The sequence below is a fragment of the Triturus cristatus genome, chromosome 12 (genome assembly GCF_964204655.1).
Source record: "Triturus cristatus chromosome 12, aTriCri1.1, whole genome shotgun sequence".
NCBI lineage: Eukaryota > Metazoa > Chordata > Amphibia > Caudata > Salamandridae > Triturus > Triturus cristatus.
Window position 1 is genome coordinate 23271917 of NC_140595.1, and position 23159 is coordinate 23295075.

General features: G+C 48.2%; 1 protein-coding gene across 2 annotated transcripts in view; it reads right to left on the bottom strand.

Annotated features, from left to right (window-relative positions):
• Positions 1-13251: 13251 nt before the first annotated feature.
• Positions 13252-23159, bottom strand: part of YJEFN3 (YjeF N-terminal domain containing 3) — a 168134-nt gene continuing 158226 nt past the window's right edge. For both annotated transcript variants that reach the window (XM_085638407.1, XM_085638406.1), the window contains exon 6: positions 13252-15821. In XM_085638407.1, coding sequence (XP_085494533.1) covers positions 15622-15821 — 200 coding nt within the window. In that variant the 3' untranslated portion in view covers positions 13252-15621. The remainder of the gene's footprint in view (positions 15822-23159) is intronic.

A 23159-nucleotide genomic window follows, 5' to 3' on the forward strand; every position in this document is an offset into this window, starting at 1 on the left:
GTACAAACAGCGCAGAGGGGTACCCGCCATGGGGGTATTGCAGGTAAAACAGTGCACAGCCGTACTTGCCATCGGCTATTACAGGTACAAACAGCGCACACAGGATTACTCGCCATTCGATATTGCAGATGCAAACAGCGCACATGAGTACTCATTATGGGCTAGTGCAATCACAAATAGCATGAGGCGCACTTGCCATGGGATATCGCAGATACAAGCAGTGCACAGGAGTACTTGTCATGGGATATCACAGGTACAAGCAGTGCACAGGAGTACTACTCGCCATGCGATATCACAGGTTCAAATAGCACAGATGAGTACTCACCATGGGATATTGAATGCACAAACAGTGCAGAGGAGCATCACAGGTACAAACAGCTCACATGAGTACTGTCCATTGGCTATCGCAGGTACAAACAGTGCCCACAGGAGTACTCGCCATGGAATATCATATGTACAAACAGCTGAGAGGAGTAATCACCATGGAATATCACATGTAGAAACAGCACAGAGAAGTACTAGCCATGCGATATCACAAATCAAAACAGCGGAAAATAGTACTCACCATTGGCTATCGCAGATACAAACAGCATAGAGCAGTACTCGCTAAGGGCTATCGCAGGTACAAACAGTGGAGAGGAGTACTTGCCATGGGCCATCGCAGGTATAAACAGCTCACAGCATTACTGGCCATGCACTATCGCAGGCTCTAAAAGCACAGATAAGTACTTGCCATGCAATATCACGTGTACAAACAGTGCACAAGAATACCCGCCATGGGCCCTTGTAGATACAAAAAACAGAGCAGTACTCACTATGGGCTATCGCAGGTACAAACAGTGCACAGGAGTACTCGCCGTGGAATATCACAGGCACAAACAGGGCAGAGGAGTACTTGACATGGGATATCGCAGGTACAAACCGCTCGGAGCAGTACTCGCCATGAGATATCGCAGGTACAAACCGCTCATAGCAGGACACGCCATGGGATATCGCAGGTATAAACCGCTCACAGCAGTACTCGCCATGGGATATGGCAGGTACAAACTGCTCAGAGCAGTACTCGCCATGGGATATCGCAGGTACAAACCGCTCCTAGCAGGACTCGCCATGGGATATCGCAGGTACAAACTGCTCAGAGCAGTACTCGCCATATGATATCGCAGGTACAACAGTGCACAGGAGTACTTACCATAGGGGATCCTGCGTACATCACTTGCGGAGATAATTTGAGGCTCATGTAGCTCCCACCATGCACAGAGAGGTCACCCCTGAGGGCCCCGTAACGAAAGATAGCTGCTGGGCAAAGACAAGGGACTCCTAAGGCCTGGAAAAGTCATGACACTGGTGAGGTGCTGGTAAGGAAAGCATGACTGCTCTTAGGTTTCAAATATTGCCTGCACCATGGCCTTAAATACAGCTCCGTCCTCAGTGTGAAATACGGACTGTCCCCGCATGTTACACATTCACAGTTCTAGGTTTTAAATATGGAATTCACTTCAGTGTTAAGATATCTTGTGACTGTCGGGGTAAGCCCTTGAGGAGTTGACGAGGATTTCCAGGTGCTTTGTAGGGGCTCTCTTGTACAGTAGAGAGCAAATAGTTCGGATTACTTTTGAAGTTTGACTTGCAGGTGGAATAAATATAAATGAAGTATAAGGTATTCCCTCGTATGGTTTGTTATGCGAAGAAGCTCCCCACTCAGTACCTCGTCCATAGAGACTGCAAGAGATGCCCTATACTCACTGACAGCTCCTTCTGCCCCTCCCCCTCCAGTACCTCCTCAGGGCACGAGCAGACAGGAGAGGTGTCCCGCACTCACTGACGAGCTCTGTGGTGGGCCAGTCTGGTGGGATCATAGGATAATGCATTCAAAGGCAGGGAGTTCCAGAGTTTATGGAACTTTTTGAAATTGACTACAGAAGGAAACCAACCGAGGCAGGGAAGGAGCCGATGGCTGCTCCCAGAGGGGACGGCATCGGCCTGGCCCCTTGATATACTTCGATAAAGAATTGTTGTCCAGAGATTTTCATTTTTGAATCATTAGAGAAGTAATTTAGCTTGGGTAGACATTGCTAATCCAGACCGAATTTTTCTGGGTGACATTTTTTTAAATGGCAGGTGGGCTTTCCACGGATGGAGATTGCTGCTCGACTCAGGAGCTCCGTGCCAGGACAGGCCCTGGAAGGCAGTCACTGCATATCCCGTCTCGAGGGGGCTCCATCAAGTGGTGCCCGCCACCTACTTAGCCGAATGCTGCATCCGCCACTCGCACTGCGGCGGTGACGGGCAACGAAGCGAAGACTGCAGACCCCTATAAAGGGTCCCGCACAGCTTGGAACACCGGGGCCTGAGCAGCAGGGCAGAGCCACGGGTCACAGTGCGAAGGAAGGCCCAGCCGGGCCGACGGTCAGAGAACTGCCTCACTGGTACTGGCGGACACCAACTGCTTCGCCTCCGGTGGCAGAGGGGGGCTGAACCATCGTCACACCACATCGACTGCAGTCACCGCACACAAAGCCGTAATCCTCTGCACCACAGGAGGCCTGACTAGGGCCGCTCACCGCTGGGCGGCCCCGCCCGTGAATTCAGATGGCGAAGGCCCTCATCTCCAATGCAGTGGAGGCCTCATTCTTCACAACGCCCCCATTGTGCCTAGTGTGTCCCATCCCCCACACGCATCCCCCACGAAGACCAGTGGAGAGTCCTATTGTACTGCCAAGGACTTACCGATCCTGCCACAAAAAACAGTAATGCAGGGTGCGCCCTGAACAGGTGGCAAGCACAGGCCTATTAACTACCCCTGGGCAGCATACATGGCACCTCCCCTACCCCCGCCAGACATGAGCCTCGCATAAGCCCAGCAGAGAATATTGCCAGTCGGATCTCCATGTATGCTGGGCATCCACCGCCAGCCACCACCCTCTGTAGCCAGGCTGGCAGCGAGTGACACCGGGGTGGGGGGGGGGGGGGGGGAGCAGTGTGATGGGGAGGCACCTCCTGGACACTGTTGCTGTGTCACCCACCTCTGCCTATCTACTCCCTCTGCACAGATTCGGGAGCCGGACCCTCCACTACCCTGGGACACTGCCAACACTACCCAACGGTGGCCCGTCCAGGGCAACCAGTTGCAGCGAGGGGGATCTCAACGCTGCAGTCTGTATGAAGATGCCTCAACCGCCTCGCTTCAGAGGCCTTCACCGGAGGCCTCCAGACTCGCTGCACCTCCTCACACCTTGTGAGTAACGGCGCCCCCTCCCCTGCGTGGTTTAGAGAGCAGTACCGAGTGAGCTACCTGGAGGTTCTTGACCCACGGGGCGAGGTACAGCGGAGACCATATACTACTGGATCCTGGGCTTGGGCCTGTTGCCTACCTGTCCATAACCCACGGATTCTTTATCACCTACACTGAGACACCCTGCCGACTACCCGCACAGCCTGCGCACGGTCATAGTTGTCTCCCTGGAGATCTGCATACGGGGAACCTTCCACGCCTGCGACCCGCCCTGGGCCCCCACCATCACCAGCCTCCTGACCCACCACGTAGCCAGTCATCTGCAGCGCAGGCTCAGGGGATGACCACAGGCAAATCTGCCAGACAGTTGCTCATCTCAGAGGCCCTCAATCTGGCCCGGACAAAACCCCTCCTGCACTGGACCCGCCTGACCCCACGGCCGCTAGTGACCCAGACACCACCATGGAGTACATCCTGCAGGAGATAACCGCGGCGTGTCGATGCCTGGAGGGCTATCTAAGGGTGGTCGATAGGTCTCTATGCGTAGGCTCGGTATACGCACCAACAGGGGCCAAACGTGCCTTTATTCTCCAGATACACCGCATCCTAGTGGAGATTAACTCATCCAAATACATAATTGGCGGGGACCAGAATCTAGCCCGCAATGCGGTTCTTGACAGGACAGGCCCCCTAGATAAGGGAAACGATGCAGATAGAGCCTTGTTGGGGGACATTACCTCCGACCACGATCATTGGCGTTTGTGCCACCCGACGGACAAAGAGTATACCTTCCTATTCCCAGTACATGGCACACAATCCAGGTTGGACTATTTCCTTATCTCCCACCCGACAGTGGCACATGTGGGGGAATCTCATATATTAGAAGCAGCCTTATCTGACCATTCGCCCGGTCCTACTATCGTTGGATGTGGGATTGCCCTCCCAGGCAAAAAACCATGGCATCTGAATGTACATAGATATCGCTCCCTCCAGGGTAAAACCCAACTCAGGGCCCATGTTTCTGCATACATGGTGAACAATAAACACTCAGTGGACTCTCAGAGAGTGCTCTGGGCAGATAACGAACGCAACCCTCCATGGCCAACTAATGAGGGACGCGGATGTGGCCAATAAGCTGGCCTCTCTTCGCAGTGCTGAGTTAGAAACACAGATCACCACCGTCAATCATCTTTATTCCTCACACCCCACCATGCCCATCACCGCCGCCTAGAGCAGGCCTGCATGGACCTTAACAGCCTTTATACCTCCAAGCCTAAATATGCCCTCCAATTCATGAAAGGAAGGCACTATGAGCAGGGGGAGAAGACAGGCCGCCCATTGGCAGCCAAGCTCTGGCAGTGGGAGGCTGCCATGGCCATACCGGCCATCAGGTCGATGAGTTGGGAGCTACTCACCCAACCTCAGGCCATTGTTAACGAGTTTGCATCGTTCTACAGCATGCTCTACACACCGGAAGGAAGCGACGGCAGATGAAGACTGGATCGCTGCGTTCCTTGAACAGGTTGACCTCCCACGCCTTTACGGACAAGAGCCGAGAGCTTTTGGTGGGGGACATCAGCAGGGAGGAGATCGTGGCTGCCATCTCCCGAATGCCCCATCAGAATGCCCCAGGAAAGGATGGATTCCAGACTGAATACTACCGGTGGGCAGGGGAGGAGGTAATCAACTCCCCTCATGTGGCTTCTCCGGGAGGCATGGCAGATTGCTTCTTTTGGGTCCCTCTATATAGAGCAGTGATTACGCTCCTCCCCAAACCGGGTAGAGACCCGTTGCTGTGCGGCAGCTACTGACCAATATGTCTCCTTAACAGCAACATCAAGATCCTTGCGAGCATACTGGTGTCACGCTTAAAAGCATTCCTTCTCTTCCTTATTCATAATTCCCAAGTTAGATTCGTACCGGGCCGTACCTCCAAGAACCACCTTCGCACACACTCTGTGGACCACAAAGAACTTGCCAGAGGAAGCTGTGGCTCTATCCATAGACATTGAAAAGGCATTTGACCTCATTGAATGGGGGTATCTCTTCGCCACCATGAATCGGTTTGAACTGGGGTATCACTTTATCTCGAAGGTCCTTCTGATATACGATTGCTCGATGGCCCAGGTCAATTGTGGAGGGTTAATTTTTGACCCCTTCCAAGTCCGGAGGAGCAACCCCCAAGGCAGCCCACTCTCCCCACTCCTATTTCTACTGGCAATGGAGCCCTTGGCTTCCGTCATCTGCCACTCCCCACTCAAAGCTGGTATCCCTATCGAGGACGGCCTCTGCAAGATACATCTTTATGCCGATGACATCCTGCTCACTCAGCAAGATCTTGGTAGATCCCGCCCTGCACTAATGGAAGTCATGGACTACTTTGCGACCTTCGGCTACAAAATAAACTGTGAAGCCTTTCCACTGTTGACCTGCACCACAATGGCGATGATCCACGGATATCCCTTCCTCTGGAAAGCCTCTCTGCTCAAATACCTGGGCAGCTTGGTCAACAGGAGCCTTACAGAGCTGGTCATAGATAACCTGACCCCACTCATCGCACAGATGACACAGGACTTTGAAAAATGGTCACTGCTGGGATTTTCTGTGTGGTGAAGAACACAGGCGGTGCAGATGGTTACGCTACTGCGCTTTACTTATACACTCGGCATGCTCCCCGTCACGGGACCACTGACCACACTCAGTCTCATTGACTCCCGGATCCGAGCCTTGTATGGGGTTCCACCTAGCCCTGACTCGCTGAAACCAAACTCATGGTGCACCGCTCTTGCAGTGGCTTGGGCCTGCCATCCGTGGAACACTATTCTTTATCCCTACATCTTTACCACCTTGCTTATTTCCTGCCGGGTACTCTGGACTCCCCACAATGGGTCCATGCTGAACGCTCACTTCTCGCCCAAAACGATGGGCTGGTCCTCCTCTATGGGGCCCATGTCCCCCAACTTTCACATTCACATCCAGTGCTGCAGGCCATGTCTAAAGCCTGGCTTCGCGCCCATCGCCTCTTTGATGTTGATCAACGACTACATAACAAGGCACCGCTGTGGGGCAATGACAGCCTCCGTATTGACAGCCAGTCCCTACGCCGGAAACACTGGGTCGCAGCAGGCATACATACCTTGGTCCAGGTACCGCAGGATGGAGGCCTAAAACCTTTTACCCTCCTGCTGGAAGAATTTGGCCTCCACCCACGACAGGCCTGGCAATACCTGCAATTACAACATTGCCCGAGGCGCTGCCTGGGTCCACGTCCATGGTCCCTGCCACCCTCGCCGGTGATGGAATACCTGCTCACATTGGGCTGACATCGGGGTGTGATGTCGGGGCTTTACAGGACACTCACAAACCACCTCTTCTCACAGCCCCTTTCCCGCAGCCTACTCAACAAATGGCAGGACCGCCTCCAGATCACCATCGAGGACGAGGACTGGCCTGAGGTTCTGGAAGCCTTCGGACAAAGGCACCCGGGAAGCCAGGAGGAAATCTTGCCTGTTCAAAACACTCCATGAGTGGTACTGGACCCCACAAAAACTGCACTACCCCACTCGAACCGCTGGAGGTGCTCGGCTACCCAATGTGACCGTACCCACATCTTAAGTGAGTGCCCTTCAATCCAATCCTTTTGGACCTATATAGGGAACACCCTGAGGTTATCTACGCCCCTCCAGCGTACCCTCACCTCTTTCATCATCCCCTTACACGATCACTTGATCTATCCCGGTCGCAGCGCTGCATTCTGCACACTGCACTGTCCACAGCTAAGCTCTGCATCCTTCGCCAGTGGCGCTCACCCATACCCCCTTCTCAGGAATCTGTATGGTAGCAATGTTACAGACGGCGTCCTTTGAACGCATCATCTATGGCATGCAGGACCAGACCAAGACATGGGCACCTTTCCTCCAAGATTCAGCCCGGGCACAGAGAGTAACCTGGCTTCTGACGCAGTAATACAGGTCCCCCTCTCCCCTACCCTCTGAGCTGGGCCCTCGGTCCCCACACTTGTTCCGGTCTCCCACATGGATCTATGTACCCCTTCACTCCTCTTCCCCCCCTAATCCTCTCACCCCCTCCTTCCTACCTGTGACTATTGTCTGCCCCCCTCACTCCCCTACACATATCCCCCATCCATCGCTCCCCTTATGTCCACTTCCCCTCACTTCCACTACTGGGCAAGCAGACATACAGATCTCTACCCCTCGACGGAGACCCCTGATACAGCTGAACCGCGAACAGGGCACACCACTATATCCACGACACAAGACAACCCCTGCACTGCTCTTCCCCTGATCCCATCCCCTGTCCTGCACGCATCTCTCCGCCATCCATCTCACCCCCCGGCTTAATCTTCCCACATAGTTCGGGACATACGGTCTAGACAGCGCCCCCCTGACTTGAACTGCCCACCTCACCCCCACACCCACATCATAAGACAACTTCTGTGATGCCTAGCGCAAAGCCCTCCCCTTGCTTTTAACGGTTAAGGGTACATACCTGATACACCACGACCCATATCCATGGCACGACACACAGACACAGGACGAAAGGCCAGCCACCCTGTCTCCCTTTGAGACCAGCGCGCCCTTCTCCCCTGCACCCCAGCCACTTCACCTCACCCTCTCACAACCATCCTTCTATTGTACCACTCAATGTTGCATTGCACTGCTACATTTTGCTTGCATTTCACCACTGTTGAACACTCCTATTTCAACCTTAATTAACATTTACAACACACAAAAAAATGGCGGATGTGTTGCAGTGATGATGTAATATTTCAGGAAGCATGAAACCTCTATACTCATTTGGGTGTCAAAACATAGGTTTTGAGAGTCAAGTAGTCTTATAGAGACAGACAATACCGCCTCAGAGCAACCCTCCTGCCATTTTCTAAAATGCCTTTAAACTCTCCGTGGGTTTGAGAGAGAGAACCACAGGGGAGGTTGGTGCTTAGGCAGTTGCAGTAATCCAGGTGCGACACGGCCACAACAAGGGTTCAAGGGACATCTGTAAGCAATGGAGCGATAGCAGAGCCCCTTTCAGCAGGTGTATATGGGAGAATGCTGGTTTGGAAGGTCCTTTTTGGGGGGGGGGGGGTTATGTCGTAGCTTGCTATAAAAGAGTACTCCCACGTTGAGAACTTTGTTCACCGGCTTTAAATAGACACCGTCCTCAGGCCGAGAGGAAGGGGAGAGGGTAGACATGCTGTGGTAGTGCAATGGCTTGAATGTGAATAATTTAAAATATATTGAATTTAAAGGTGAAACAGACTGATCGAAGATAGGAATCCCTGCAAGTGAACATATGTAAATTGTAAGCGAGTGTTCAAGGTGAGGCAACCCTTTCTTCAAAACGTAGGACAGATACGTTTGCCAAGGCCTGGCTTTTCAGGGATCGGTTGAGCAAGGGAAACTCTATTACATATGTAAATGCTTGTTTCAAGTGGAAGGTATGTGCCCTAGCCATCCCAAGGGTATGACAGACACACAACCCCAGTTTGGCATAATGACTCACTAAGTGAGTGGCCAGATCGTGGGCTGCAAACAGGCCCATGTGCAGTTCTGGGAATAAATCTGTTTATCGGATGGAGCGACATACTGAACCCATCTCATCTCTCGCCAGGGAGCGAAGTAAAACCTCAAATATATTTCTTTAACAAACAGCTGTCAGATTGGATTCTCCGTCCGACTAAGAGACACATGAAAAGAAAACACATACCTTTCAAGGGCCCTGAAACACTGGAGCGGGACTTCCCAGGGCTGCGGGGAGAGTTTAATGAGCAGAGAAGCCTCTAGAGTCTAGACCCTGCAGAGGACTCCAAATAAAACTCCCCCTGCCTCCATAAGCAGGTACAAGCTTGGGGTGGGCGTAGATTGCAGAATTTAGCATAGTGTAATCACGCGGAATTACCTATTAATTCAGAGAGTTTATGCAGAATTACGGTAGAAAAATATTCTGCATTTAGCGCTATTTTTTAGCACAAAAATGCCCCCTCGCATCCAAAGTGGCTGCGAGGGTGCCTTTTGCACTAAGAAACAGCCACGGCCCGTATACGGCGTGCCACCGGGCGGTGACGTGGGGCGGGGGAGGGGCAGTGTGGGGGGTTGTAAAATTCGGCAAACGGATGATTTCAGGTAACGGAAAACATAAATAAAACAAATTTCATTGCGCGCGCTGCATTGCATTTGCGATGCAGCGCGCGCAACAAAATTAGTTTTATTTATTTTTTCCGTTACTTACCTGAAATCGTCCGTTTGCCGAATTTTACAACCTCCCACCCTGCCCCTCCCCACGTCACCGCCCGGTGGCACGCCCTATACGGGCCGTGGCTGCTAAGAAATGGTGATAAATGCAGCCGAGCACGAATAGCGAGCATGAGAGGCCACTCACACTCTTTAAATGTGCCCTTGTGCTAGGATTTTCCCCCCCATATTACTCTTAATTATGCAAGCAGGAGTCATCGCGTTATCAGGAATTCCATGTTGAAGATTGATGCAAATCTAAAGAAATTACTCCAGCATAATTGAAATTCCGCCCGGGCCTAGCACAAGCCCCGTGCCAGCACTTCTTCACCCTCTCCACCTTATGAGGCGCTGGCTTTACAGGGTCTGAAAGTGGTAAGCGAGCCAGGGTGCCACCATGTGCAGCACAGACCTTAGGTTTCAATTGAAACCCAAGACACAACTTCCATCTACCTTTTGGCCACATAATGTGGGACTTTCCCCTTGATTGGTGCCAGTAGTTAAGAGCTTGGGTGTCCAGAGCGACTCTCCCAGCTCCAGCATCAACGGTGGCTTTGGCCCGCCCATTTCAACTGCGCTCACTCCAACAAGGACTCCATTTATAGACTCCATTTCAAAACATCCCTCTTCTAAAGGCATTTGTCTCATCTTGCCCGGATTATTGTAATTGCCTCTATCTGTGTCTACCAACCTATCACCTTGAGAAACTGCAACTGAGTCTGAACTTTGCAGCAAGTTTGTCCACAGGGAAGAACACAGTTTTCATATCTCTCCAGTGATGACAAAACTACAGTGGTACCCAATTAAGGGGAAAATATTTGTGTAAATCCTTTTGTTTGGTGCATGAAGTGGTGCATCAACCAAGTCTTTCTCCTCTCAGATCCTGCTCGAAGTTGTAGTGTCCCGCAGGTACTCTGAGATCAGCCTCCGAGGTGACTCGGATAATTCCCAAAGTGAGACGCAAGACATTCCGTAGGTGCTACTGCAAAGTGGAGTCTGCTCCCCGAAGCAATCTCAGGAGAGCCAGACCATCAGAGATTTAGGAGAAATTTGAAGATTTTGCTCTTCCCTCCGATCCAATGAGAACTAATGTAGTATCTAAGAGCGGGATTACGACTTGTTTTAGTGCCGCGATACCCGAGTGGGGTGAGAGATGCTCTACAAAACAAAGATATCTTCCTTGTAGGTTTTTAAGGTCACCAAGTAAGATCTGCTCTCCAATACTTACACTGTACCTTATTCTTTCACAAAGAGAAAGGGCCAGCACTTCACAACCAGCCTCTTGTATCTGTGTTCAGCTACCAGGAAGCCCACGGGATCTGTGAGACTTCCAACGGCTTTAGCCATCTAACATCATTTTGCATCCAGGGATTTGTTCTTTCTAGTACCAGATATGTGGGCAAAAAAAACCCGAATAGGGGCAGATTTACCAAGATTCATGCAATAAACTGCGGTAATGCACAAAGAGACAAGACAAATTTTGTGCCGCGTCATATTAACATGTTACGCGGCCATGACATCAGAACGGAAGAAGCAGAAAAAAATGTGATAATGTGATGTGACAGGCCCAGTGTATTGTTATGGTCTGGCTTGACAGCGCAGCTGTCGCCACAAAATTATGTGATCATCATTAGAGTGGGGCTTTGGCTCCACCCACATATTGAGAGTCAGGAGTACATGTTTTGATTGGACAGACGTTGCGTCCTTCCACAGAAAAGTGCTTGCCCTCCACACAGCTGTGATCATTTTGTTTATTTATCCGCATGAACTTGAACTTTCAAGGGCACATACAAGACATTGTAATGCTATTAAAGTGTCTTAGATATGTTTTTAATAATAGAATTGAAATTGTTGCACTAGTGTGTATAGAAAACTTGCATTGCTATGACCCCCAAACGTCCCCCTTTGTATTTTTGGGGGGTTACCCACAAAACCCTTTTTATAGTGTTTCTTTAATAGAATTTTGGAAGGGTAACCCCCCTATTCTGGAAAAAAATCCCCTTACTCTCCTTTACCTCTACCCGGCCCTGAACCTTAACAAACCCTTTCCTCCTGTAACCCCTAAAATAACCCTATATCTCTATCCGCAGCTCAACCTTAAAATCATCCTTACCCTCCTTTAAATCTACCCACTCCTTAACCCTAAAATGACCATCCTGCCTTAACCTCTAGCCACCCCTTAACCCTAAAACAATCTTTAGCCTTGTTCACCTCTGCCCACCCCTAACATAACCATTAACTATCTCTACCTCTATCCATAATTTCACGCTAAAATCACCCTTACCACCCTTTACCCTTACCCACCCCTAAACCCTAAAATTACTTTTACCTCTACCCACTCCTTAACCCTAAAAACCACTTACCCGTGGAATAAAGGCATGTGGAGTAAAGGCGCATGTGGAGTAAAGGCCGAGTAGTAAAGTCTATGCAGACTATAAACTGCGGAGTAAAGGTGGCATACTACTGTAACCGTAGAATGCACCTAAGCCTAGCGCTCTTCCTTGAGTGATGTGGTCCTGGGGTGGATGTCAGTTCTAAGTGATGCCTGATTTAATGTTTCCTCTTGGTGGCATGACAAGGCTATAGTGGACGTCTTCTCGGAGTGATGGAAGCGTGCTGCACTGGGTTCCCTTTCGGAGTGGGTGTGCGGTGAATGCAGTGATTGGTTGCTGGTGCGGAGTGGTTTTCTTCTCTGATTTGTGTTTTTTGGCTACAGCCAGACTTTTGCCTGATTGATGTGGAGGGACGGCACACGTTGTCTCCTCATTGCATAGTAGTTCACACCCTGATTACTTGCGTGCTGGAGGAGTGGTCTTCCTCGAATTGTGAAGGACGAAAACCAGAGGCATTTTTGTCCTCTGAGGTACGAGGGAAGGATTGGTGGTTGGACCACTGAGTGAGGTGGCACTTGCAGAATTTTCCGATCTTGGGTGGGATGCCTGAGGGATATCTTCTCTGAATGTTGTGGACCATTCATGCTAATGTTGTTGTCTCCTCTTATTGTGGTCCCCTGTTTGAGGTCTGTGTTAAGTGCTTGTCTCCTCTGATCCATCAGTGTCCTAATAGGGCGGGATGGAGAGTCTTACAGATAGAGGGGCTTATTTACAAGCCCAGTGCGCTGACAGCACATCAGTTTTTTTGACGTTCCAGTAGCGCACAGTGCAGACCCATATCTATGAGGCCACGGAAAACCACCTTGCGTGGCTTTTCATGGCTCATAGATATGGTGTAAGGCAACGCAGCACAGGTAACTGCGTTGCCTCACACTGCCTCTGGGAGGCGTGCCATGGGAGTTGCGGTGGGTGTTCCCACTCAAGACCCATGGTTTTTGACACATTCTCATATTTACAACATAGCGTAAATCTGGAAAGCGTCAAAACATTGTGCCGCCCCAGGGGTGTCGGGTAGCAGATGTTTTTGTCAAGGGAGGTGTCTCTTCCTGCACACAAACAACCTGATTTCAATGCAAGCACTCTAGCGCCATGGTGCAAGGGTGCCTGCGTTGGTGCAAGTCAGCCATTTGTGCACCAGCACAGTGAAAGAGGACAGGAATGGGCCGTGTATCAGATACGGTGTATTCCTGCCCTTTTCGTTTGATGCAGGGCAGCGCAGCAAAGTGACGCGCAGCGCTGCCCTTCATCAAATTGTTGTAAATGAGGCCCAGAGTATTTGCACAAATCTACCAAGCTGAGTTGCTCACTCGCGCCTACATTGCCCTCCAGTGCACACCTCTCCAACAAATTTCACAACTGACTCCAAATGTAAATAAATAATCCACAAAAATGTATTTTATTTAAGGCAGAATCATCTCAGGCAGACATTGAAGATATTCTGACCCAATCGGGATTACACCATAAAGGTTTGAGATGTCTCCCAAACCCTCAGCGCTACAGACCATGTCACTCCCTAAAGCAACAACTGTCTCACTAGTAGGGATATCATTCGCTAAAGCACACGGTAAGAGTGGGTTTAGGAGATCTTCCTACAGCGAGATATGCCATAGGTGCAAAACTACTAAAGTAGATGTTAGGGTAAATACTGCCTTTATCGCCCTACCCCTAAGATGGAATCGACCAATTAAATTGGCCGCTTCTATAGATATGTTCCTTATTTCTGTTTCTACATCATCTGATCATGGTCACAGAATTCTAAGTCATGATCTCGGAGAAGAAAGTTTAGATTCTACTCATTACCCAAGTGAGAAGCTTCTTGTCTCCTCATACAGTTTTCATATCTTTGTTACAAAATGCTACAAGTTTTTAAATTTTGGGGGGATTTTCTTATCTACAATACGATTCATATATCATGAACACATTTGGTACAAATAAACTCCGCTTCTTGTGCTACCACTGTAAAGGTGCAATCGACCATCGACACAGATCGGGAAAACTTTTTCGCGGATGTATGAATAAGCCCCATTGCTTTTCAGCACATGCCAACATGTGTGTCTCTCTCAGCTGGCCCATGTATCGCAGCACCAGAAGTCTCCCTCATCCTCCTAGAACCTGCTATTGACCACCAAATTCTCCATTCATCGAGAAAAATGAGTCTTCAAATCTTCACAAGATCTATGCAATTCGCTCAAACTAATTTACTATACAAGGGATTATATCATTTAATAATGAAGCTCTAAAAAGCTTGGGATCCTGGAAATACACTTTAAACTGAACTAAAAAGCATTACTTAAAGCCTCTTAGCCATCTGTAAAAAAATTACTTAGATCGATGTATTTTTTGTGGTCAAATGTGAAAATCTTTAAGAACAAATGTAAATTAATATTGCCCTTTGTGGGATCTTATTTAACAAAACGAAAAAAAAACTCCTTTGACAGCTATGTAAAAATAAATAGTTAGAAGGTTGTCAAAACCATAAGACTGACTCTAAAGAATCAGAGGTAAGACCTTTTGACTTACCGATGAACTGGGAGACCATGCATCTTAGCAATTAAGGGCAAATTCTTTCTTTTTTTCACTTAAAAAAGTGTAGGCTATCGACTATTTTTACCTGTATCAGCCCTAATACAAGGTTGGTGTTAAAATCATGTGCAAAAGCCGCACAGGGAAATACCGTTACTACATGCTAATTGTATCTCTCAAGGCAGTTTGTGTGCCCGATTCTAACTTTATGCGCTCAAAATGAAGAATAATGCATGTGAAAGGTCTTTGTGGCCAGTTTGCTGTACCTTATTCATATTTCCACACGGTTTTGCCTGCAAATAATTCTCCAGGTATTACCTGGAGGAAACTACTTGAGAGAAACTCTGGGCTGGGTTTAATTTACATCAAGAAGTTTCCAAGTTAGCATTTTCGTAAATATACGTCAGTGAAAATAAGATATCAAACATCTCTCCTTTAAGTTCCACAAGAATATTTTTACATTATTTCTTTTAGGAGGTTTAAAGTATTTTACTTGCATACATTTTTGCATGTTAGATAGTTTTATTACCATAATTTGGGTTGATAAGTAAATTTGGTAATATCAGACTACCGAAGTATATTACCTTTGAATCTTTAGTGCATGGAAATATTTGTATTGCCATGTTTTTGTTGCCAGGGTATTATTTATATTTCTACATTTTTGGACTTTGGAATGTTTTTATTTCAAGATTTCGGGCTCAGGAATGGATTATCTTTAAAAATTAGGAATGTTTTTTACCTGGCGTGTTTTAAACTTAGAACGTTTGTAGTATGAGGTGTTTAATTCCCTTTACAGATACTAGATTATCTGGCACAGGAGTACTCCTACTGGGGCATCTCTATTTCCTCAATCTCTTTCATTGAAATTGAATACTTTAAGCTGACTTTAGGAAATATTTCAGTTCGATAATTTCAACGACAACTCTAGACATAGAAATTTCTTTCAAAATTTTGGGTGTGGGAGAATTTTCACTTCCACAGTTTTACCACTGGAGAAATCGACCCAAAAAAAAAAATATCAATCTCCATTTGCACGTGCCTCATGTTTCCATGCAAAGCAGCTGAATATTCTTGCGTGCATCTCTTCTCCGCAGTAGTACATGTTTCGCTTCCCATTTAAAAAAATACAAAATGCATAATTTAGTCCTTTGATGTTCTTCAAAAAGACTTTTCTTCTGTTTTGGGTCTGTATATTTCGATTTCTCGTCCCCTCGTCTTAAAGCGGTATCACACACTCGGCCCCCGGGTATTCTGGAAGATTCAGCTCAAACTTCTTCTGCAGGTCGTAGGGCAGGAAGCGGCCCGCAAGGAAATGGTGTTTGCCCAGGAAGCGTGTGGCGCACTTCTTGGGGGCAGCCAAGGAGATGAGAACTTCCGGGTTGATGCCATCTGAGTTTCCTGCTTCCACATCCCACCCTGTAGAGGTAAAAAAAAAAAAAGAGGTTGGAATAAATAAAGTGTGCGCTCACTTTAACCTGGTTATAAGGTCCCTACACCACAATATGAAAAGAAGCCATGTGCAACACCAGCAATGGGTTCTTGCCCAGGGTCAGGCCTCGCAACTCAGAAGGGGTCAGGCAGGATTTAGGCACCTTGTAAGAGCTAGTTATCGTCAAAGAATGCAATAGCTGACAGTGGTGTACACTAAGCATAAGGTGCCCTGGCGGAACTGCCTAGTGGTTCTAGTGTGGGATATTAAAGGGTATACCTTTATCTCATCAATACCAAGGCTGCCTGCTCTTTTGTCCACCTCATACCTCTCTCTTCCACCCCTGCACTTCCTGTCTCCTTATCTCATGAATACAGAGGCAGCCTGGTCTGGATTCCACCTCATGCCTCTTTCTTCCACCACTGTACACTTCCTGTCCCTTTATCTCGTCAATACCGAGGCTGCCTGGTCTCGATTCCACCTCATGCCTCTTTCTTCCACCGCCCCACATTTCCTGCCTCTTTATCGCCTGAATGCCGAGGCTGCCTGGTCTTGATTCCACCTCACGCCTCTTTCTTCCACCACTCTACACTTCCTGTCCCTTTATTTCATGAATACCGAGGCTGTCTGGTCTTGATTACACCTCATGCCTCTTTCTTCCACCGCCCCACAGTTCCTGCCTCTTTATCGCCTGAATACCAAGGCTGCCTGTTCTTGATTTCACCTCATGCCTTTTTCTTTCACCACTGTACACTTCCTGTCCCTTTATCTGATGAATACCGAAGCTGCCTGGGTTGATTCCACCTTGTGCCTCTTTCTTCCCTCACCCTACACTTCCTGTCTCTTTTCTCATGAATACTGAGGCTGCCTGGTCTTGATTACACCTCATGCCTACTCTTGATTCCAACTCATGCCTCTTTCTTCAACCACTCTCATAACTCTGCACTCTATGACTTTGTCTCTCCCTCTAGAAGATTCTTTCTCATCCCTGCCTTCTCCATTTGTTTCAGTTTTCATGTATTTTTCTTCCTCTTTTTGTCCCTTTTCTGCTTGTCTTGCTCTGGTTTTCTGGGTCAAAGTCTGATGTTAAAAATAAGTCCCAGTTCCCAAAAATGAGTGGAGGTGTTGACCACCAACAAACACCTCCACAAATTAAGCACCTGTGTATTCAGAACAGGATAGAGGAGCATTGGCAGAGCTGTGAGTGAGTCTGAGTACTACAGTAGCAAGTAGTACAAGAGGGCTAGTAGTGATTTGCATCATCAGAGCTGGGAGTCGAGAATGAGGTGCATTGAACAAGCCTTATGTTGGTCCCAGCAATGAAAGAGTATAGCGCATTGAAGGGCAGGAGTGTTATTTTTTATTTAAGTTTTATATAGAGCTGGCTAGACCTGGAGGTATCAGAGCACTTTACATAAGGATCCACAAAATTACATCAGTTACAAAAAAATATTTCAAGAGCGTGAAAGACGAAGTAAATGGAGCTTAGCAGGGTAAGGGGGTGGGGTAAAGGTATAGGAGGGAGAAAGGATGGAGATAGGATGGATGGAGAGACGAAGGAGAGTCTGCCAAAAAGTCCGGCTGGGTAGGTAACGGCCGAGGGGGAAGTCCACAGCCCATCTCCTCTATAGCTATCTGGTAGCTCCACCAGGCATCAGTCAAGCGGCTAGGTCTCAATGAAAAAACAGTTAGAGAGCAAAGAGGAGGCATAAATGGAGCGTAAAGGAAAGTGTGTGGAGTAAAGGGGTAGGAGGGAAGAGTACGACAGAGAGACGAAGTAAGGTCTGCCCAATGTCCGGCTGGGTAGGAGACGGCCGAGGGGGAAGTCCACAGCCCATCTCCTCTATAGCTATCTGGTAGCTCCACCGGGCATCAGTCAAGTGGCTAGGTCTCAATGAAAAAACAGTTAGAGAGCAAAGAGGAGGAATAAATGGAGCGTAAAGGAGAAAGTGAGTGGAGTAAAAGGGGAAGGAGGGAAGAGTATGACAGAGACGAAGTAAGGTCTGCCTAATGTCCGGCTGGGTAGGTGACGGCTGAAGGAGTAGTCCACAGCCCATCTCCTCTATAGCTATCCAGTAGCTCCACCGGGCATCGGCCAAAAAGCTAGGACTCCACGGTCAGAGGTAGGTTCACAGATTCGGTATACTGAAGGGTAGGACGGAATGGGGGATGAGTTTGAGGTCTGGTCAAAGTCAGTTTTTTTTTTTCCTTCAGAGGAGTAGCACGACGTGGTAGGGAACACAGTGGCAGCCATCTTGGGGTCAGGCAAGGGATCGACAGGTAGTAACAGGGAGGGCTCAAAAACTTGCTTGCCAAAAGATCATGGTGGCCCCCATGCCCCTCACCACAGACCCGGCCTTGGGGAGCATCCACAGAAAAACCAAAAGTATGCAGCAGCAGCTCAGAAACATGCTCAAAACATGCAAATTAGATGGGAGATATCACTACCTCAAGATCGAATGTGGAATGTGGGTATGAAGCACTCTGGGCCCCCTCTGTGCAGAGTCAGATGATCAGGCACGATTACTGCCTGAAATGGTGGTCCCCTTGAGGCAATAATGTCATCTGGCGGCCATCTTAAGGTCAGGCAGTGGTTATATGCTCCCGTGTATCAGTGATCCTGTGCCTTCTTCACAGCTGCCCACGACATTACAGGGAGTCTTACTTCAGTCCTCCTTAACTCCAAGGGACTACAGGGAAGCCTCCTGCACTCCTCCTGTGTGAGGGATGACGACCGCTATTTTGAGGTCAGGCGGACCGAGATATGTGCTATTCCTCCTTTACTGTGGCCGTGTTACTGTATCCCCTGCACTCAGGAGGAATATGCCCTGTGCTGGTAAGTCCCGGGGGCCCCAGAAACCAACTCACCCCACCAGGGTCACTTATATTCATGGCCGCCAGGCCCTCACAATGCTCGAGGCTCCCACAGCTCTTCTCCGGTTACCCGCTTGCCAGACTGCCGGGGGAGGTGGCTGTTGGTCTAGGCGCCCTTGCGTGTTGATCTGGCAAGACTATTACCCAGACAGGAGGAACCCTCATTTCAAATGTGTTTACGGCAGAATTATTATTATCCCGGTGGCTAAATGTTCTTGGAAAAATCTGTTTTGGATCAGTCTCATCCGCGCTTTGAATGGTTGTTTCTTGGCATGCATCAATTTATCAATAAAAGCTGCACAATAAAACTAGACGAAAAACTACTATTGCAGCCAGCTATCCCCAAGTTTTCCATTCTTTCTTGTTTTCTACAAAGCTTCTGACCTCCTGCACCATCCAGCCTGTAGAGTTCCCACTGCCTATGGCTCCCTGACACTGAGAAGGGATATCAGCCCAAAGCCACACTGTGTGCTTGTGGCTATGAAGAAACAGAACTGGAAAATGCATGTCTGAGAAAGGTTGTAGATGTTGTAGGTGTCCAGCTTTACCCTGTAGGACGCAGCTGTGGCTTCTAGTGTTGTGTGTTGCCGCGTAGCATCACAGCTTGGTTTAAAGTCAGCCCTGCCGTCCTGTGCTAATCCTGGTCTTTGAAAATGGTGCTGTACTGACCCTCTTTATCAATCGAGTCATACTTGTATAGCGTGGCTAATCACCCAGGGGGTGTCTTTATTCAAACACTGCTCCCCGTCTTATGGCTGAAGCCTCTCCTTTGCCTGAGCAGGACTTGTTTCCATCGTAGTCCTTCTTCTGTGTTAAGGACCAGAGAGTGGCAATGACACTGAGTATTGCATGTTTCAGCTACTCTCCATGTTGGGGGAGGAGTCTCTTGTAGCTCAGGGTCTCTTCATCTGCAGCTCAGTAGATATGTTCAGTCACTTGGAAGAAGGTCTGTCTGCCGTTCTCCTCGTTGTCATTGACCCTGGCACGGTCACTGCTGCCCACCTCCGTGGCGCTTTTAGGTTCATGATCAAATGTCGCTTCTCCTATACTCCCTCTTCCCCCTCTGTCCCTTCACACTCACCTCTTGGTGCCCATCCCCACAAAGCACCCTCCCCTGGCCCTCTGTGTACCTCACTTCCTGTCTGAATCCCCTGCGCCCCCCTTTTATAGTGTTCGTTCCGCAATCCCCTCTAACCCTACCTGTGTCTACCTGTCCCCGCAGTGCTGCTGTTGCTGTGCCCGTTCTATGAGTAAAGAAAGATTTGCCACCCTATTCTCATTCTGCATCAGTTCTGTAGGGGAGGGAAGCTAATGGTGCACCTATTGAGTGCTGTGGGAACATTGCACAGCTGGTGAAGTTTTGAATCATCCTGCCAGAGAAGAAAACTGGCAATGTGTGCTGAACAGCTGTTTTGTGATCTTTTAGGGAGGGAAGTTTGCACTACTGTTGTGCTTTATTTGTTCTGTGAGGGAAAGAAGCTTGCATTCTTGCGACTGTGATGTACCTCCTTTGTGTGAGTCGGATGCTTTTGCTGCCGCTTTGCACCTGTTCTATGCCTGGGCACCAAAATGTATTTCTGCTATTGTCCTGAATCGGTTCTGTGAGCGAAGGAAGCTTGCACGGGTGCTTCCTAATATGAACTTGGGTTGTCTATAGGTAAAGTTTAATAAAAACTATTTCACTTCATGACCCAAAACGATTGGCTGCCTCAATGCTTGTGTGTAGCCAATACACACATTTGGCAGGAAAGGAGTAATGAAGTCTGATTATTAGGGGTAGGTGCAACTCGCAAAATTAGCTGTAGTGGAATTATGCAAAATTGCAGCAAATTTACAGGAGATTATCGGAGCATGCATTTTGCGCTAAGAAAACAGTGCTAAGTGCTACAGAACACGAAGAGCAGAGCCAAACACACTCGCCAAGTTTGTTGTCCTGGGCTGCAGGATTGTTTTGCGTAAGTTACTCATAATCACACAAACTGGCGTCATTGGAAAATTTTCATTAATTTTGTGTCAGGGGAATAACGCCAACATTCCTCCAGCGTAATTAAAATTTCGACCAGGCGTACTGATTTTAAGTGAGAGCAACAAGCAGGTCTCGGCCACAACAACAGTTTGATTAATTCAGTGGAAGGGATTTATGGTGACGCCCTGCGCCAAGGCAGCCATACATAGGGAGGTATAGATACTACTCAATAGCCACTTACCTTGACAATATGGAGGTAAGTGCAAGTATGACAATATTGCAGGTTTATGACCACAACACTTGACTCACAGCATGACAGGGATCTGCTAGACCTCCTACTGACCTCGACAGTGAAAATGGTCCTGTCCAACTGGAAAGATACAGCTAAGAAGTCATACAAAGGCTGGTTCAATTGGGTGACGTACCTCAGGGGCGCAGATAGCACCGCACTGCAAAACTCACCCTGGAGGCCAGCTACTAGGGGGATGTGGAAATTGCTGGACGAGTATCTGGACCTCTATGAACCCCCGTGAGATCACTTGAGGGGGACGGTTGTCCGCAAAACAAAGCGCTACAAGCCCAGACTAGGCCCATTGCTAAAGTACTCTTCTTGTAACTATCTCCTCCCTTTCTTCAAGACTCTCTTTCTTTCTCTTTCAGCTTTCCTTAATCTTCTAACAAGACATTAGAAAGAGGTACAGCCTAACATGTATACCATCTACCTGTAATCATGACAACACCAGCCAAGCGTGTCTAGTACCCTGTAACGGTAAAGCGAATGTACCTGTTTGAAAAATGTAATAAATTACTTTGAAATAAAAAATATATATATATATATATATATATATATATACACATACACATACACACATGTGAGCAAGGCCAGCGGGTTGGCCGAAACGCGTCTATTCGTATTTTGCACCAGACTGATGATTTAATAAATCGTTACTGCGGCTGGCAGTATCAGCACAAGAGAAGTTGTCCGTCTCTCCTTTCGGTGCCGCAATGCACCTTTGAGTGGTAATCGTAAAATGTAATGTAAATTGATACTTGTATAGCGCACTACTCACCCGCAAGGGTCTCAAGGCGCTTGTACGAATACCGCTGTGGAACCCATCCTGGCTTTCCCTGTGAGGCGTCCACTCCAGGGCACCCCCAAGGTGGAGGCCAGGCATCCTTAGCGTTGTGGGGGCCGTTGTGGAGATTAAGCAAGCTATTGCCCAGAGTTGCAGAGTGGGACTCCATGATTGGAATGGCACCGAGGCGAGAATTATCAGGTCCGTGGAATTTTTGAGCCCAAGACCCGCCGTGGCGGGGAATTGAACCCTGGTCCCGGGCTAGACCTCTGCATCAGGGTCTGCCGCTCTAATCATTGAGCCACACTTCTCCACGTATAATCGTATATATATACATATACATATATATATATATATATACATATATATATATATATATATATATATATATATATTCACTGAAAAAACCATAGGTTTCAGACATGTTATAGTTAGCGGAAATTTTACTGATAAAAAACCAATGAAATTCCCCCGTTATAGTTAGTGCAGGCAACTATAACTCACGCGACCGCAATCCTCTGCTGATGCTAATACTGTATTTAGACACTTATTTGCCCATGTCTTCTTCCATAAATTTTTAGCTATACATATATTACAAATATTTTTTTTTCATAAAGACACATATGTCATCAGCAGAAGATTGCGGTCGCGTGAGTTATAGTTGCCTGCACTAACTATAACGGGGGATTTTCATTGGTTTTTTATCAGTAAAATTTCCGCTAACTATAACATGTCTGAAACCTATGGTTTTTTCAGTGAATTTGCAAGGTTTTTTAAATGCTAATTCCTAACTATAACGTGTGTGAAACCTATGGTTTTTTCAGTGAATTTGTACGTTTTTTTAAATGCTAAGTTACTGTACGCCATTCGTGGCGTGCACGCCCACTTAACGCAGTTCGTTCCGTGCATGCACGGTGCGCTTCGCGCACCGTGCGCGCACAGTGAGCACGCGGTGCGCTTCGCGCACCGCGCGCCCACTTTACGCAGTTAGTGCCGTACACGCAAGGTGGGCACGCAGTGCGCTACGCACACCGCGTGCCCACGTTACGCACCGTGCGCACATGGAGGACATATTATGCGCTTCCTTGTGATAGGTAATCTGTTACATTTAATTTGTAAGTGATGACAATAATATGCCATGCACAGAGAGTGTTTTTTTTTTTTTATTAAAATTTTTAGCGTAAGCGCACCGTACGCGTACGGTAAGCGTAATCGGCGAAATTTTCAAAAAATAAAAATTTACCGTTTTTGGCCTTGGGGGATCTTTGAGGACTCAACTAACATGGCTATGTGCATGGGCGCTGTCTAAACAGCCCCTTTATATGTTTTTTGCCTTTGTTTACAGCCCCCCCCTCAGAGTGCGAGAGAGAAAATGGCGGCCGCCGCTTCCTGGTTTCGACCGATTCGAA